General features: G+C 41.8%; 1 protein-coding gene across 4 annotated transcripts; it reads left to right on the top strand.

Annotated features, from left to right (window-relative positions):
- The first annotated feature begins 151 nt into the window (after positions 1–151).
- On the top strand, positions 152–13,881 carry prdm15 (PR domain containing 15). 4 transcript variants are annotated; one of them, XM_044141207.1, is made up of 24 exons: positions 152–187; positions 1,766–1,805; positions 1,890–1,983; positions 3,730–3,883; positions 3,986–4,138; positions 4,220–4,322; positions 5,595–5,669; positions 5,861–6,034; positions 6,387–6,593; positions 6,709–6,803; positions 6,881–6,968; positions 7,072–7,239; positions 8,156–8,253; positions 8,376–8,507; positions 8,602–8,742; positions 8,918–9,081; positions 9,180–9,259; positions 9,854–9,973; positions 10,072–10,203; positions 10,290–10,373; positions 11,244–11,419; positions 12,281–12,361; positions 12,493–12,714; positions 12,931–13,881. In XM_044141207.1, exons 2-24 carry the CDS (start codon positions 1,775–1,777, stop codon positions 13,453–13,455), a joined length of 3,297 nt encoding a protein of 1,098 aa, XP_043997142.1. In that variant the 5' UTR covers positions 152–187; positions 1,766–1,774; the 3' UTR covers positions 13,456–13,881. The 4 variants fall into 4 exon arrangements, with proteins under 4 accessions (XP_043997142.1, XP_043997140.1, XP_043997138.1 ...); XM_044141205.1 differs by lacking the exon at positions 152–187 and adding an exon at positions 759–1,216; XM_044141203.1 differs by lacking the exon at positions 152–187 and adding an exon at positions 1,484–1,675.
- Positions 13,882–16,531: the final 2,650 nt, after the last annotated feature.

Genomic DNA, 16,531 nt, shown 5'->3' with positions numbered 1-16,531 from the left:
CCAATTTGGATTATTTTTTCTTCAAAATAGCTGAATTTTCGCATTTTCCCATTGAAATGCTCGGAAGCGAAGCAAGTGAGGCAGCAGCGAACTGAGCCTCACCTGGAATTGATCGACCTCTCGCTAACTGCACTGGCTGCCATTCTGGGAGCATGCTCCTCCCGTCTGTACGTCGCCAGTAAAATGGGTAAAAAAAAAAAAAAAAAAAAACATGAAATGTATGAACAAATATTCCATTATTTAGCTTATTCATATAACGTACAGTGTTTCTTCTCACCAACTGTGTGTGTAACGTGTTTCGTGAGCTGGGGAGCGATCAGAAACGGCAGAGAACAGATTCGAGGTGAAGCAGGCAGTTCTCTTGCCTGATGGCAGGGGGCGCTCATGATCCCAGATATTGTGACTCCACAACTGCAGAGTAAGAGACAGTAACAGGGAACTAGGCATACAGTAAAATCAAGTGCAGCGATATATTCATAGTTTTCTCCTCGTACCACAGCAATCACTTAATAATAATAGCAAAACAGACATTAAGCCTAAAACCACTGTTACCACTGCAACAGTCTGAATGTTCTGCTCATTGCGTGGGAAATATTTCAGTGGTTTTTTATTGGCGTTGTTGTCAGTTTCTATCGCAACGAGTCTGCGTAGCCTGGCCAATGCAGACAGCGAGAAAGACGTTGTTTTGAGTCGTACTTAAACGGTTTTTGCTTTTGCTGTGAAGCACAGCAGGAATTTAATAATACCTACATTTCCAAGTTTGATTGAGTTAACAGAATTATTCTACCACGGCAGCGCGGCTATGGATGCATGTAGAAGGATTTGCCCTCCAGCTTTTGTCTCATGCGCGAAATTTCCTTATGTTAACAATAACGTGCAGGTGGTCTACATTTGTATATCTGATTATGATTAAGTCAGTGCCTCACCAGCATTGCACCTCACCGCACGTCACTGAAATCATGATATTGTGTAAAACAAACAACACATGAAGTAGTGTTTTAAAACAGTAATATTATAGTAAATCAACTCTCGAATAACTAAAACTGTGGAAATTAAGGTCTTTTCTCGTTTTCTGGTTTGAGCTATAACTGCTGTCCTCAGCCTACAGCTCCCAAAATGCAATGGGCTCGGCTTCGCTTCCGGTCCTGCGCCGTTTCTGGAGCGGATTGGAACCCGGAGTCAGGACTCGCTAAATGAAGGCTGTTTTGCAGAAAAGGTAACGTGTTTCCTCACTAATTTACTCGCGTTTCCATCAAAATGGCGACGCAGTCTGCCGGCAAAGGTGCAGCCGGTGTGTCCGGGTCGCTCGGGGCTTCTCTGCGCCGCTCCCACGGCTCTCACCCCGGCGCTGAACAGCACCGACTCCGGTTTGGTGGTTTGCGTCTCCGATCCAGCCGCCATGCCGACTGTTCTTTGTTACATTGTAGAGAAGAGAAGCCGCTCAGATCGGAGTTAAAACCCGGCTAGAGTTTGGGAACCACTCAAATCCTGGATCCCAACTCTTACACGGATTCCTTAGATTGAAAAAAAAATGCAGCCTCCGAGTGACTCACAAACATTAAATAAAAAACGCAGTTAGTGCTTTCAAACACATTGTTGTCTATCAGAGGGGCTGATGTGTTCAGGTACAGCCGAAAAGTGCAGGTTCGGTTCTTTTAAACACTCACTCCTACAGGTAGTTGTGTTCAAATGACCTGAATGTTGTCAGCTTCCTACTTATTTCATGGCCAAACACAGAATTAAAATCCGTCTCCTCTCTGCGCAGGCTGGCATAATGGCTGAGCAGACCCCAGATGAGTTCATCTGTGAGTATGAATCCACCCGTCACTGTATTCTGACTCTGACAGCGTGGGAGCAGGCGGTGGTGACAGATGTGATCCCTTCCACAGGGTGCGAGGACTGTGGTCAGTACCATGACTCGGAGTGTCCTGAACTGGGACCCCTGGTTACCGTGCAGGACTCCTTCGTCCTCAGTCGAGCTCGGTGAGTTGGCAACTTGGGAACACCGTTCAAGCTGGAGTTGGATGGTTTGTCAGAGTCTCTCTCTGACAAACCATAAAAGCATCAGTTATCCCTAATCCCTAAAAGCATCAGTTATCCCTAATGCTACTGAAATAATAGAGTAGTTATTGAAGTTATAAAATTAGAAGCACAGATTTACATTATTATTTTTTTGTGGCAATGCTTCAGATCAAACAAATGTGTATATAAAAATAGGCTGGGCGACATAGCGAAGAAAGTATCACGATATTTGTTTTTCATACCAGTCGATATCGATAACGATTTGTTTTAAATATCTTAATGCTGCCTCTTTTATCCACAATTTAATCTCGAGCTGTTGTTCTAATTTTCTCCTTTCACTCCACGCCATGATTTTTTTTGTATGAAACCTGAAGGTACTACAAGTTACTCAGTAGGTTGTTGCTAAGTAACCAAAGAGCTAGTAAGTTAGTTGATGACACCAAACTTGCTTTCGCTGGCTATGAGAAGAAGAGGCTAAAGTCTTTCCTCTGCCTACATACCCCAGAATGCTGTGCAGTCCTGGAGAAGAGTTCAGTGAAATTATTGAACATGCATTGTGCATTTTCTATTGGTATTGATGATGTGTCTATCGCCATATAGATTGATTTACATTTTTTTTTTTTTTTCCCCACCAGGGGTCTTTTTGTGGGCTCTAGTGTCCCTTATATGACAGTAGGGTAACAGGAAAGGGGGATAGAGAGGGGGGAAGACATGCGGCAAATGTCGTCGGCTCCGGGAATCGAACCCGCGACGGCCTCGTCGAGGACTGAATGCCTCCATATGTGGGTCGCGCTATCCCCTACGCCACCACAGCACGCCCCATAGATTGATTTATTGCCCAACCCTAATATAAAACAAATGTACCCTGAGTAAATACAAGAAGTTGTTTTCAAATTATTGTCTTTATCAAGATACAAAAACAAAAAAAAATCTAGTCACCCCAAAACCTAATAACTGGTTGATGCAGCAACATCTGTCATCAAGTGTTTGAAAAACTTCCGAGAAGTTTTTGCATCACTGTGGAGGAATTTTGGCCTGCAGTTGTGTTTGCTTTGGAAATAAGGACGGGGCTACATGGACCTATACATTTACTGCGTGATTTGGTGGTATTTTGGTGGTACTATTGTTACAAAATAAAAAAATTATGATAAAACTACATGGTAAAAATGACTTCTCCATGACACTGCTGCACACAGTAACTGCATAATAATTTCAAAATGACAGATGTTTATTGATGCTCTTGTGGAACAAACAGTGGAGAAAAGAGCAAACATAGCATTTCCAATAATTGGCATTTTGGGGGGAGGGAATAACATAATTAATTTAAATTTATCAAGATAACAATAAATCTAAATTTTGATCATAATAAGAAGTTTTCCACAGTAAATCATAAACGGTGTGATAAATGCCCATCATTACTTGGAGCTCTCTTAAAGGATAGTCTCTTAATGTGGAATAATGAACTCTGACCTCAACTTGTTTTCTGCTTGTTTCTTAAAAATATCAGATTCTTAAAAAATTTGGACTCCAAACTCCACTCTAAAATCGCATGCCAAATAAATAAATAAATTTCAGCCTGATTACTTGCCCTGTTTAGCTTTCGCCAACAATACCCACTAATGCAGGTATTGTTACTGTGCAGCTCCTTAAATCCTGCTGGATTTTGCTAATTTTTTAAAGAAACTCCTGCTCTCTGTCCTGCATCAGATCATCTCTCCCTAACAGCTTGGAGATCAGAGAGGTGGGTAACAGAGAGGAGGGGGTGTTCGTCCTGCGTCGACTGGTCAAGCGGACCCGCTTTGGACCCTTTGAAGCGAAGAGAGTGCCCATTCTGGAGAACGAAGGAGTGTTCCCCCTGAAGGTGCCACCAGATAAGCCCTCATGACTTAGAACACGATTCAAGCCCTGCTTTGTGCTAGAAAGATTTCGTCCTTGCATGTATACTTCGTTGTCTGTTGGCCAGATCTTCCAGAAGGACGGTGCCATGGTGTGCTTTGACTGCACCAGCGAGGATGACTGCAACTGGATGATGCTGGTGCGACCTGCGGCCGACCACAAGCACCAGAACCTGACTGCTTACCAGCAGGATGACGACGTTTACTTCAACACCTCTCAGGTACCCTCACCCAGCCTGGCCGTGCCATCATGCTATCAGAGGTGTCGCGCTCTTCCTACATGTGCTTCTGCTGTTTACCAGGACGTGCTCCCAGGAACGGAGCTGAGGGTCTGGTATGGCGCCTTCTACGCCAAGAAGATGGAGAAACCAATGCTGAAGCTGCCACCACCGCTGCCTCCACCAGGTAACTGGAAATCACAAACCTCAGCGTGTTTTACGTGGATTTTATGATACAGATTAAAAGAAAGTAGCACGTAATTTATTATCAGAATCTGTGAAGAACAATTTTCAAATCTTGCAACAGATTCTTGGTTGCATTTCAGTCTGGCCTTTGACTGGGCCACTCTAACTCATGATTCTCGAATTGTAATATGAGCTCCATCCATCTTCTGACTTGCTCCTATCAACTACCACCACCACGGAGGAAAGAGGGCAGAATACAAGGCTTGTCACAATAAATGTAAATTGTCCCAGAAGTTATTGCGATAAATAATAATATTGTTGCTTTGAGACCATTTTAAGGTAATATTGACTACAGAATAGCACTGCAAGTACACCCCGTTAAAGATCGATAAACTTTCATTTCAAAGGGACATTTAACACTGGAACTGGAAGGCAATTTAAATACCCGAAATAAAACAACCTAAACAATTAATATGATAGACTGAAGTCTCTTTAAACAAATCTTTCCTTCCAAAAACACGGGGCTGGTCCAGACCAATGCACCAGATTGAAGTATTTTGGTAGAAAGAGAGCGAGGCATAAGAAAAACAATCATGCAAATGGAAAATATTGACTTCATTTTAATTTTTCCATTTCCAATACAAACACGTTCCATATTTTTTAGACTTTTAGTGGCAAAAAACTGAAACAAGACTAACATCCATCCCTCTTCACAACTACACTCTACTTTTGTCGCTTTGCTGCATGTAAGGGTGCCCTCATAAATCAGCCTCAATTTTCTTAAATTTGGGAAATCGGCAATTAGCCAACATTTATTGATCAATCTTTTCTACCTCCACAGAGGTCTAAAAAATCAGCCACCGTCTCCTGAAGCTCTGCCACGGGAAAGGGCTGTTCAGCAGACCTGCCCACCAGGTCACATCTGCATGTGTGTGGACAACAATGGTCACCCCACTAATGCCAACTAGCAAATTTATTACTGTTTTTAGCAACCTTTCCAAAAAAAATTTTTTTTTTAATTATCAGCCAAATTTAGAGTTGGCTGGTCGGGCTTTTTTTAAAAATCAGTAAGAAATCTGCAATCGGTGAACCCAGAGTCTGATGAAATCCCAATAAAATCCTGTGAAAGTTGTGGTTGTAATGCGACAAACTGTGAAAAAGTTTTTGGTCCATGAATACCTTTGAGTAGCTCTGTACATCACAAAGACTTTATAGCACAGATTCTGGTGAGCCAGGGCAGAAACAATGTGCCTCCTGCTCTCTTCCTGAACAGATGTCGCATTGTCTTCTAAAATAAAGATATCAGACGCCCACTTGCTGCTTCACACGGCTGAAGACGACAATGCAGGTAAAACAACTTGAAGCATCAATCACCTGAATTCTCACAAATCTGTAAATGGCAGCTTTAAATTTCAGTCAAATTTGCAGTATTTTCTCTTAGCTTTCCGCTTTCTGTCCTCAGTATTTATTCTTAATAGGATTGGGATCCAGGCATGTTTTTGTGCTCCAATACATTTATTCCCCTTTTATTGATTGCAGGTATAGCCCTGGGTCTCAGCAGCGAGGTTGCCTCAGTGCAGTCCTTGGTAGCCCCTGGTGTTGAGGAAGGGAAACCCCACACGGCCCAGGTTTGCCGTAAAAGAGGGCAGGGCCGCGGAAGGAGAGCCAGGGGACGCAGGCCTGGAGCGGCCCCCTTCACAAGCAGGACCAAAGGTAAGAAAGAAAAGAGTCAGGCTTTTAAGGATTATACCAAACATCGGGCTTTTGGATCAGTCTTAAACAAATTAGCAGATACTAGGATTTAGATTTCTTGACCTTAAATTTTTTACATTTATTGTTTTTAATTAGTTTCAGATACACTAAACTGGATGGCAGACATGGAGAAAATCAGTTTCTCATGTTAATATCGGCTGATCTCAAACCTCCCAAAATCAACTCAATTGGTGCACAATACTAAATCGGCTCACCCCTACAAGATACTGCAGCTAAAAAGCAGATCTCCTCACGTTGACTCATCTGTGTGTGTGTGTATGTGTGTGCGTCTGTGTGCTCCTGATGTGTGCAGACGTAAAGCCCATGCTGGGAGGCCTGGAGCTGGTGGCCTCGGATGCGGCTGCATCATCAGAGAGCAGCAGCCTGCTCACGTCCTCCGATGGCGCAGCCGTCCAAAGGAGGCACAAAACCAGAGAGCACAAGCGGGTTTATCGCTGCTCCCTCTGCAGTAAAATCTTCCAGAACAGCAGCAACCTGAACAGACACATCCGGTCTCACGGTAAGAGCCAGGTGTCGTCTTTTACCGCAGCATGCGACGAAGCAAACTGGAGTCGATCGAGCAAAGTGGTTGTGCAGTGTGTAACACCACAGGATTCCTCTGTGCCCCGTCTCAGGTGATAAACTGTTTAAGTGCGACGAATGTGATAAGTTATTCAGCCGTAAGGAGAGTCTGAAGCAGCACATTTCCTACAAGCACAGCAAGAACATGGTGAGTGACACTCCAAACTGTCGCCTCCGGCTTTTTACTTTCTCCCGCTGTGTTGACGTCTTTGTGTTTCTCTGCAGCCTGACCAAGACTACAAATATAAGTGCAACACATGCGAGAAATCGTTTCGTCTGGAAAACGCCTTAAAGTTCCACAACTGCCGCACAGGTGCCGTTTCTCCGCTCCCCCTCTAAGATGTTCCAAGTCGCTTATCTGTCCAACCTGAATCTTTTTTTTTTTTTTTCATTTCGCCCGTCTTTCACATCCCCAGATGACAAGACGTTCCAGTGCGACATCTGCTCGCGATTCTTCTCCACCAACAGCAACCTCTCCAAGCATAAGAAGAAGCACGGCGAGAAGCTCTACTCTTGCGAGATCTGCAACAAAATGTTCTACCGCAAAGATGTGATGCAGGAGCACCACAGGAGGCACAGCGTGGGTGAGTCGCTGCAGCCGGAGAGCAGGATCAGGAAAAGCTGGGAGAGCGGCTGCAGACGGGTTTAGTTTGTGGTGGAGGTTCATCTTCCAACTGGACAATGACCTTAAAACAGTCTCTACAAGATGTTGGGATGTTTTCTTGTGATTGTTGCGGCCTAAAATTACTCATTTTGGGGCATCTTTTTCAAAACTTTGCGGTCAGAGTTGCATCTTTTTTTTTTGTACGTTTTACTTTTGCAATAACAGAAAGAAAAAAATGGAATTACTGCATATAATTATCCTAAAACACGTTTGTTTGTTTTTTTTATTGTTCTTTTTACATAGTTGACGTTTAAGGTCCAAATAACTTTTTCAAGTATCTTCTTAAAGTATCAGTCTTAATATGTGAAAAGTCAACTTTTTGAGGAGTTGTCAAGATGCAACTTGAGTTAACAAGAACTGTTTACATAGCAGAAGAAAATCCTACAGAACATCTCAAGGTGTTTTTGGCACAAAAAAAATAAACCTGCTAATGTTACCGTTTCATCTTGCAGGTTCGACGTTCAAGAGATGTTGTGAAACAGGAAGTTAAATTAGAAAGGATTGGTCAAAATTCAGACAAGTTGCTGTGATTGGTCTGAAAAGAAAGAAATGCGGTAATCCTTATGAAGCTGGTCAGACTTCCGGAAAAGTTGCAATTACAGGTGAAAATTGCAGGAAAATTTGCGAACAATGAGTAAAATTACGTTGCACACACAACGTCACAACTTGCTGGGAGGGACTGCTAAACATACTGATGAAAAACCTTGATCCTGTTCTTGACTAATTGCTCTGAATCCATCCTGACTTGTCCTGAGCTGCTTTGCAAAGAAGAAAGGGCAAAAATGTCATGCAAAGCTGAGCCACCCTCATCGTCTTCAACTTGTTCTACTTGTAAGCAGGCCCAAAACAGATGAAGAAAGAAGAGCTGGAGGCGAACGGAGAGGAAGGGACCAAGTACAGGAAGGAACCGTCTCCCTGCCCCATCTGTGGCAAGGTAAGGGTTTGTCTCAGGCGCTGCCAGCAACCGGTCTTACACATAGTTGGAAGTAGACGTGCAGTAAAAGCGTTCTCAGATCCTGTATTCGTCACACACATACTGCATGCCTGTGCACGCAGGTGTTTTCTTGCAGGAGCAATATGAACAAACACCTGTTGACTCACGGAGACAAGAAATACACCTGTGAGATCTGCGGCCGGAAGTTCTTCCGCGTGGACGTCCTCCGGGACCACATCCACGTGCATTTCAAGGTGACCTTGAGACCTGGTCCGATCTGTATTTTCAACTTTAGGAAAGACATCTGTAAAAAAAAATAAAGTAATAATGGAGTTGTTTTGGTTCCAGGACATTGCTTTAATGGATGAGCAAGAGAGGGAAGACTTCATCAAGAAGATCGGCATCTCGCCAGATGACAGCGATGAAACGGATGAAGAAGATGAAGATGATGATCCTGATCACCACAAATACAACTGCAAGAAATGTCAAGTAAGCTTCATTTTTGATTTTTAAAAAAAGCGGATGAGAAACAGTTTCATGAGGTGGAATACACATAGCCCTGTAGCTAGCTGTCAGACTTTTTGGCCGTGAAAAGTACAAACCGGACAGCAGGCTGTTTTCAGGGATCAGTACGTGACCCAAGTCATCTGCTTCATGTGCCCAGTTGTCGTTTGCGAAGGGCAGAGATTACCTGAAGCACATCACAGAGCAACACAAGGAGAAAGGCCACAGCTGTGCGATCTGCAACCGCCACTTTGCTCTGAAGGCCACGTACAACGCTCACCTGGTCATTCACAGAGAGCAGCTGCCCGACCCTGCAGTGCAGAAGTAAGGCAGCAGGGAGCGCCTCTGCTATCGAGTGCTGCTTAAAACTACATGAAGTCTTGGGAAAGATGAGTTAAAGTCCAGCTGCTTCTGTCCTCCAGGTACATCCATCCGTGTGAAATGTGCGGCCGAATCTTCAACAGCATCGGCAACCTGGAAAGACACAAGATTATCCACACTGGTGAGCAGCACGCTGGGAACTCTGTAGGATCTTAAAACGGAATAACTTTAAAGTCGATTTGGTGCTGGACACAATATGCTCTGTGCTCGTTACTCCTACATGCTAACAGCCTGATTTGTTCAGCCTTCCTGTTATCTGCTTATCTGGGTACATTCACTAGTCAATCACTTCTTTTCTAAGGCAGACAGAAATTGACCTCATTAGTCGGCTAGCTGTTTTAGTTTTGTTTTATTGGTTGCAGAAAGAAAATGGCTAACTGAGTCAGTTTTCCTTTAGTTTACACCTGAGGAGGGTTGTTTTTAGCTAATTGCATTTTTGCATCATGTGTTCAATTACCGCAAAAATATCAGATTTTTAGTTGAGGCAGTTGTATCAGTGTTGCTGTCTGAATGATCCCGGTCCTTAAGATAGTCTTTAATTAATATTTAGACATTGAGAAAACACTGAAACAGCGTATTAGCTGAATTCTTTTTTTCATTATAGATTACCTTCTGGAAAGAACTGGGGAGAAAGAAAAAGAATTGATTTTCTTCTCCTGTTTATTTGAATGCCAAAACATATCTTTAAGGCGTTTGCTCCTATGTCATGATCCAGGGGTAAAGAGCCACTGCTGTGAAAAATGTGGCAAATCATTCGCAAGGAAGGACATGCTGAAGGAGCACCTCAGGGTTCACGATGACAACCGGGACTATCTGTGTGCAGAGTGTGGGAAAGGTTTGCATCACACCCCTCATTTTTTTACTAAGTTGAAACTATATCTCTTAAGTTATACCCAAATTATAATTATATATTGGCAATGTCTCCCTTTGCAGGCATGAAAACCAAGCATGCTCTGAGGCACCACATGAAGCTTCACAAAGGCATCAAAGAGTACGAGTGTAAAGAATGCAACCGCAAGTTTGCCCAAAAAGTCAACATGCTGAAGCACTTCAAGAGACACACAGGTGGTTTGGGATTTTCAGTGAACTTTTCCATGAAGCTAAAATGTTCATACTATTGTTGATTTGCCTCCATATCAACTTGGTTGCAGGTGTTAAGGACTTTATGTGTGAACTGTGTGGGAAGACGTTCAGCGAGAGGACAACCCTGGAGACGCACAAGCTAATCCACACAGGTCAGTCTCTCATGAGCCAGGAGTTTCTTTCTCATTAAAGGTGTTTTCACACCTGATAGTCCAGTAGACTCTGTTTGATTGGGGAGCAAAATTGCAACATTTGTTATGTTTTCAGCAGCTGTGGTTCCTTTTCACACTGTATTGTGTCAAAAGAGCCAAACCCTGAGAGAAACCTGTTCCCCTCATTGCCTGTGGTGGCGCTGCACAAAGAACCACTGAAGGAATCAGCTCAAAAATCTCTGAAGAAGTCACTGAGCGTAACTTCCTTCTTCAGAATTTAGCATTTGTAGGATTTCTCTTTTGTCTTTGGCAAAACATTGCTACCCATTTCTTTCACTGGCGCTAGTTTTAGTTCTTTTGACCCAGAATGCCCTGCGCTATAATCAACTTCCTGCTATTAGAGCAGGAAGTTGATTGGCGTTCTCATATGCAGAGTTCATTTTAATTAAACTGAGGTCTAGGTTTGCAGGGATTTCAATTCTGCACTCACCTCCCCAAATGAAGCAGATTTTCTAGGCAAACAAACTAGAGTTCGATTAAAGCGGACTAAACAGGGCTGGTGTGAATGCACCTTCAAAGCCACAAAATTTAAGAAGAAAGCAATTATTTTTGGTAAAAATAATAATAACAAATAAATAAAATTAACAGATAGTATCTGTACAACAAAACGAGAAAGGTGAAGAGCTTTTATTACTGTGTATTATTTTGAGACTTTCTACATTGTTATAAAATGAAAGATTGATTGATGCATCTTTAAAATGTAACATTAATTAAAATAGTTTAATGTTGTACTAAACACTTTATGTAGCCAGCATTTTACAGAGTGATCAACAGTGTCCTGAACTGACCATTGTTTCATTGTTGCTGCAGTGGGTAAGACGTGGAAGTGTGAACATTGCGACAAGAAGTACCTGACGGAGTACATGCTGCAGAAGCACATCCACCTGACCCATGAAAAGGTGGAAGCCCAGTCGTGTCACCTCTGTGGGACTAAGGTGTCAACTCGAGCCTCCATGAACCGCCATCTACGCCGCAAACACCCTGAGGTAAGCCCGGACGAGCCCCCAGGGGGGGATGATTACATGATCAGAGGTGGCTAGTAACTACTTAGATTTACTTGAGTAACAATTTTTGGAAGAAAAAAAGTACTTTTGGGTATATATATTTAATATATAAATATTAATATATAATTAAATCTAGGGTTGTAGCTAACGGGTATATCTGCAATTGATTATTCTTTCAGGTATCCTGACGACTGACCCAGTCTGAAGAGTTTTTATGTATTTTTATTTTATTGCCTAAAATGTAATGACAACATTCCTTCAGTGTATGTTTGATCATTTGTAGCAAAGGATGCATGTGCAGCTGAAACAATACTTCTAATATTAATGTGTGAAAAGCTCAGCCTTTTCTTCTGGACTTAACATTAATACAGTGTAGGGCTGAGATGTTGATTGTTTTTTGGATAAACTGACAAATAACTGGGTAGTTAGTATTAGACATTTTAGTTTTTGCTAAATCTGAACCAAAGATCTGCAACTAAAGAAGGTTTTATCTTAAATGCAACATATATTTGTATATATATCTGCAGTTGTAGCTTAATTACTCCGGTAGGGGTGTTGTTCTAGCTGATGATTTTTTCAATAATCACGATTAGTCTGATTAATCGTTTCAGCCCTGATTATGTCGTATGTTATGAACTCAAAACAAGGACTTTTGTAGTATTTTTACTGTAGTAGTTTTTTAAAGTTACTTCTTTCTAGTTTTATTTGAGTAAAATTAGTGCTAGTTTTACTCGTGTAAATTTTGTTCTGCTCTCCACACTTTTCTGTATGATAGCAGACCTGACCCATTATTCCGCCTCACACCGACTCCCTGATGTAATCATTCCCTTTTTCTGTCTGCAGGTGGCGCCAATGAGAATTGATGAGTTTGATGATTTTCAAGAAAATTCAACTGTTACTAATTCCTCCATCAGTATTGTGCAGGTTTGTTTACCATTGAGGATTATATGGAGATATTATGTCTCAGAACATAGAGGGACACTGGTTGGAGACAGAAAATCAAATCTGACTTGGTCTGTTGCTGTTGTGCTTTTGTAAATGGTCTGGTCTGACAGCCCATCCTCTCCTTGGAGAAAGATGGCATGTCCCATGAGAAGCCTGTCCGACCTAACCGGCACCCCAAGAAGAAGCAGAGAGTCCCAGTGGAACCGGAGCTCTCTGAGTCTGACGACTACAGCGATTTCACTGAGCCGAGGCACACGGCCATGCCCGAATTCAACACCGTCATTGTTGGCGAGGAGACGGAGACGAGCTCTGCTGTGCAGAGCATCCAGCAGGTAGATGTCAAGTTTTCATAAGAGACACCGTTTTAAGAGGTTGTCATTTTTAGAAGAAGGAAGGAGACAATGGGTTTTCCTTAAGAAGAAACAGATGCAACAATATTGTAGCTAGATTGTTGATTGAATATTCGTCAGAAGGAAAACTGGAGTAATCTTCCTCTCTGCTAATCAGTAAATTAGCTTTGTGAATAAATCTGGCGTCTGGTGTTTCAGGTTGTGGTCCTGACTGATCCCAACGCTCCATCAGCTCCCTCCCCTAGCAGCTCGGTCGGACTGACCAACATCACCGTCACACCAATCACCAGCCATTCCCAAGCCCAGTTCACCAGCCTGCAGCCGGTAGCCGTGGGCCACCTGACCGCCACCGATCGGCCCCTCACCTTGGATAACTCCATCCTCACCGTCACCTTCGATACCGTCAGCGGCTCCGCCATGCTCCACAACAGACCGTCTGAACTTGTCCCGGAGACGGTGGGTCCGACTAACGGTGCAGCACCCCAGTCCGTGGCCCACTTCATCAACCTCACCACTCTGGTCAACCCGATTAGCCACCAGCTGGAGGCGCCAACTCTGGCTTGGAGGCCTGTTCCAGCTGCTGAGGGCAGCCAGGTTACCCACATGGATGGAGACCCTCAGGAGACCCAAAGTCAGGGTCCAGATCCAGCCCAGAGCAACCCCACAGCCACCCAACAACAGCAGCAGCAGAGCAACTCCACCCAGGAGATGTTCAGCTACTGAGTACTTACTGGAGGTGCAGGTCACCTCACTTAGACATTGTTACATAGCAGATCTTTTTTCTTACCAGACTGATTTCCCTCAGATGCCTCTGAAACTAGATGAAGTATACAAACTTGTTTTCCTTTTTTTATTTTGGCAGAATTAAGTGGCTGCTATTAACAAAATAAAGCATGAAAGAAATGGTATGTTGATCCAAAACCCAGCGACATACCACCTGTAGTCGAAACCAAAGCAATATTTCTCAGACATCCACTTGCCTTTTCCAGCCTTTCAAAGCATGCCTGTTATTCAGATGAATCTGCATTGTAAAAGTGAATTTCAAAGGAAGAACTTTATGTTAAAGTTCAATGATGAAATATTTTTTTGATTCATGTAAAACTGTTGTTTTTGTTCATATGTAAAAAAAAAAAAGATTTTTTTTTTTCAGTTTTTCTTTGTGTTTGTGTGTGTTTTCTACCCCAGAATTCAATACCACTGCACAACAACTTTGCAGTTGGTATGTGACTTTGCAAATTCATAAAGAGAAACAAAAGTAACCCATCAATTATCAATATGTAGAAGATAAAAGTAAAAATTTGGTCATGTGGCAGGTGTCCTGAACTGTAGTTAAAGAATAGGTCAATACAAAGGCTATGAAGGTGATGAAGATTTTGTTAGCATGACCCTTTAAATACTGACATCCCTCTTGATTTTCAGCTTTTTATTGAACAACTTGGAAATTCTACCTTTAAGGAACTGGTATTTGGAGCAGTTAATTGTTTCATTAACTTTAACTTTAAACTTAAAGCAAACTTAAAGCTTGGTGTTTTCTTTTCCATTAATTGAAAATAAATTGGACTTTAATTTCCCCAGCAGACAACTCATTTTCCCACAAGGTATCTGGACATTTTATCTAGGTCTGAATGTTTTTTTATTGAAGATTTCCATTTCAAAACCATACTCTTTATTTTAGATAAATATGGAAGACGGTGGATTGTTGCCACATACAGACTAGAACACTATTACCAAAAATTAGCTATGCCTTCAGAAAATTCAATTAAAATCCGATGGAACTTGGATGAATTACAAATCAATTTTAGATTAAAGCTCACTGAGCATGCGCAGAAATAAATTATTTACCGTGGAACCCCAAGATTAGCTTGTTATACCCCACTAGGTTTTCCCCTGTAACACCATGTTTTAGAACTACATTCCTTGAATATTTTTCAGATATATATTTCCTGATACAACTGTTGTTGAACGAAGACGAACTAACGTGTTTCTTCAGAAAAAGGTAAGCTTTTTAAACGTTAGCTTAAGCTAACATGTTAAACCTCATGTAATGCATGACCGCTAGATGGCGACAAAGCCTAGCATGAAATTTCACACAGTTCGCTGGAACATTCCAAGCCATTAACACTATTTAAGTTAAGAGCATGAATCTTCGCCTCGGTAAAGAAAGATGCGGTGATTTCTTTCGTCTTTATTCAAGTAGATGAAACCAAAGAAACCGGTTTATGCTAAAGACCAAAAAAGTTATTTTTAAAATTCTAATTGTATTGCATTTTGTAGAATGGCTTGATTAACAGTTTTGACTTTCAACTTTGAACTGCCTCCTGATGCTGGTAATGGCCTCCAGGGCTATAGCCTCCAGGGAGTGAACACTGCTCACCTCACCAGCAGCATTCATCCTGGAATGAAGCACACAACATCTCCTCTGACAGTGTAATTAGCCCCACAGCCTTCCTGGTGACATATTTATTCCTTTGATCTGGTCCTTCCAGTTTTTTCATTATTCCAGGAGGTGACATCATGTCTTCAGTGAATCCAGGTGGTGGAAAACAAGCTGCAGACATTCATGCATGTAGAGATGTTTTAATACTTTCTGTTAAGTGCCTTAACAGAAAGTACTTAATCATACTGTTAAATATGATTAAATTAAGAAACACAAACATTTTGCTTTGATACAGCTGAGATGTAGGTCCCTAAAAGAAACATCAACTAGTTTTCAGTTGGGTTGGAGAAATCTACCCCTTTAAACCTTTTGCACATTTCGTCACAATAAAACCATAAACTGTACTGCCTGTACAGTTTAACAGGCAGTACAGTTTACTGGGGCTTTATGCAATGGACAATAACGAGATAGTCCAGAATTGTAAGACAAATCATGCATGCTTTTTACTATTCATTTTCATTTTCTGCAAATCAGTATTTTGTAGGCCCCATTTTGTTCCAAATACAGGTGCAAGTCCTTGGGATACGTGTTGACCAACTTTGCAGGATATATGCAGGTTCTTATTTGTGATCTAGCTTAAGCTCTGTCAGGTTCAATGATTGCCCCAATTTCTCAATTAGATTTAGTTCTGGACTTTGACTGGGCTGTTGTAGCACATTGATTTCCTCTATGATTAGGGTAGCTTCAGCCTAACAGTTTTTCTTCCAGGATTGTCTTGTAATTATTAGCTTCCCAACACCCTGGTGTTAAAAAGAATGACCACAGTGTTAAAGATACACTGCTTGTCTGTGGGCTTTGCAGTATTTACTAATGAGGGAAATTTTGAAAGCATTTGGTTCCACTGGATTTTATTTAAGGGTATGAGAGCAAAGAATCCTGGATAAAATGCCGGTCATACTTTTCACATTTTTAATTATACTATAATAATAGGAATGATAACTTAATTATTTCTCTTAGCATTTATACATTATGTGCATTTTTTTTCTCACATAGACTCCAAATAAAATACTTTGAAGTGTTTCTATTTTCATCAACATGCCACAAGGTGTGAATACAAAACCATACCTGAAGTAAAGAAAAATGTTTTAAAAGGCCTGACTGTGAATGTAAATCATCAGTTCCAGGTTGTCCTTTTAAAAAAGTGGATTCCTCTTTGTGCTTTTCAGTTTTTTTCAGGTAATTTAATTTAATTTGCATGTAGGGACAACAAAATTCGCAGTAGCGCACATTTTCGAGCCACTGTCTGTATCCCACTGTGACATTTACCTTGGCGTCAGGTGAGTGATTGGGTTTGGTGGGACAAGGTGTACTTTCTAATATGACCCAGTGTTTTTTGTTTATTGTTCCAGGGCAGGAAAACCA

Source organism: Gambusia affinis, linkage group LG15 (genome assembly GCF_019740435.1).
Source record: "Gambusia affinis linkage group LG15, SWU_Gaff_1.0, whole genome shotgun sequence".
Lineage (NCBI taxonomy): Eukaryota > Metazoa > Chordata > Actinopteri > Cyprinodontiformes > Poeciliidae > Gambusia > Gambusia affinis.
This window is presented reverse-complemented; position numbering and strand designations above follow the sequence as displayed.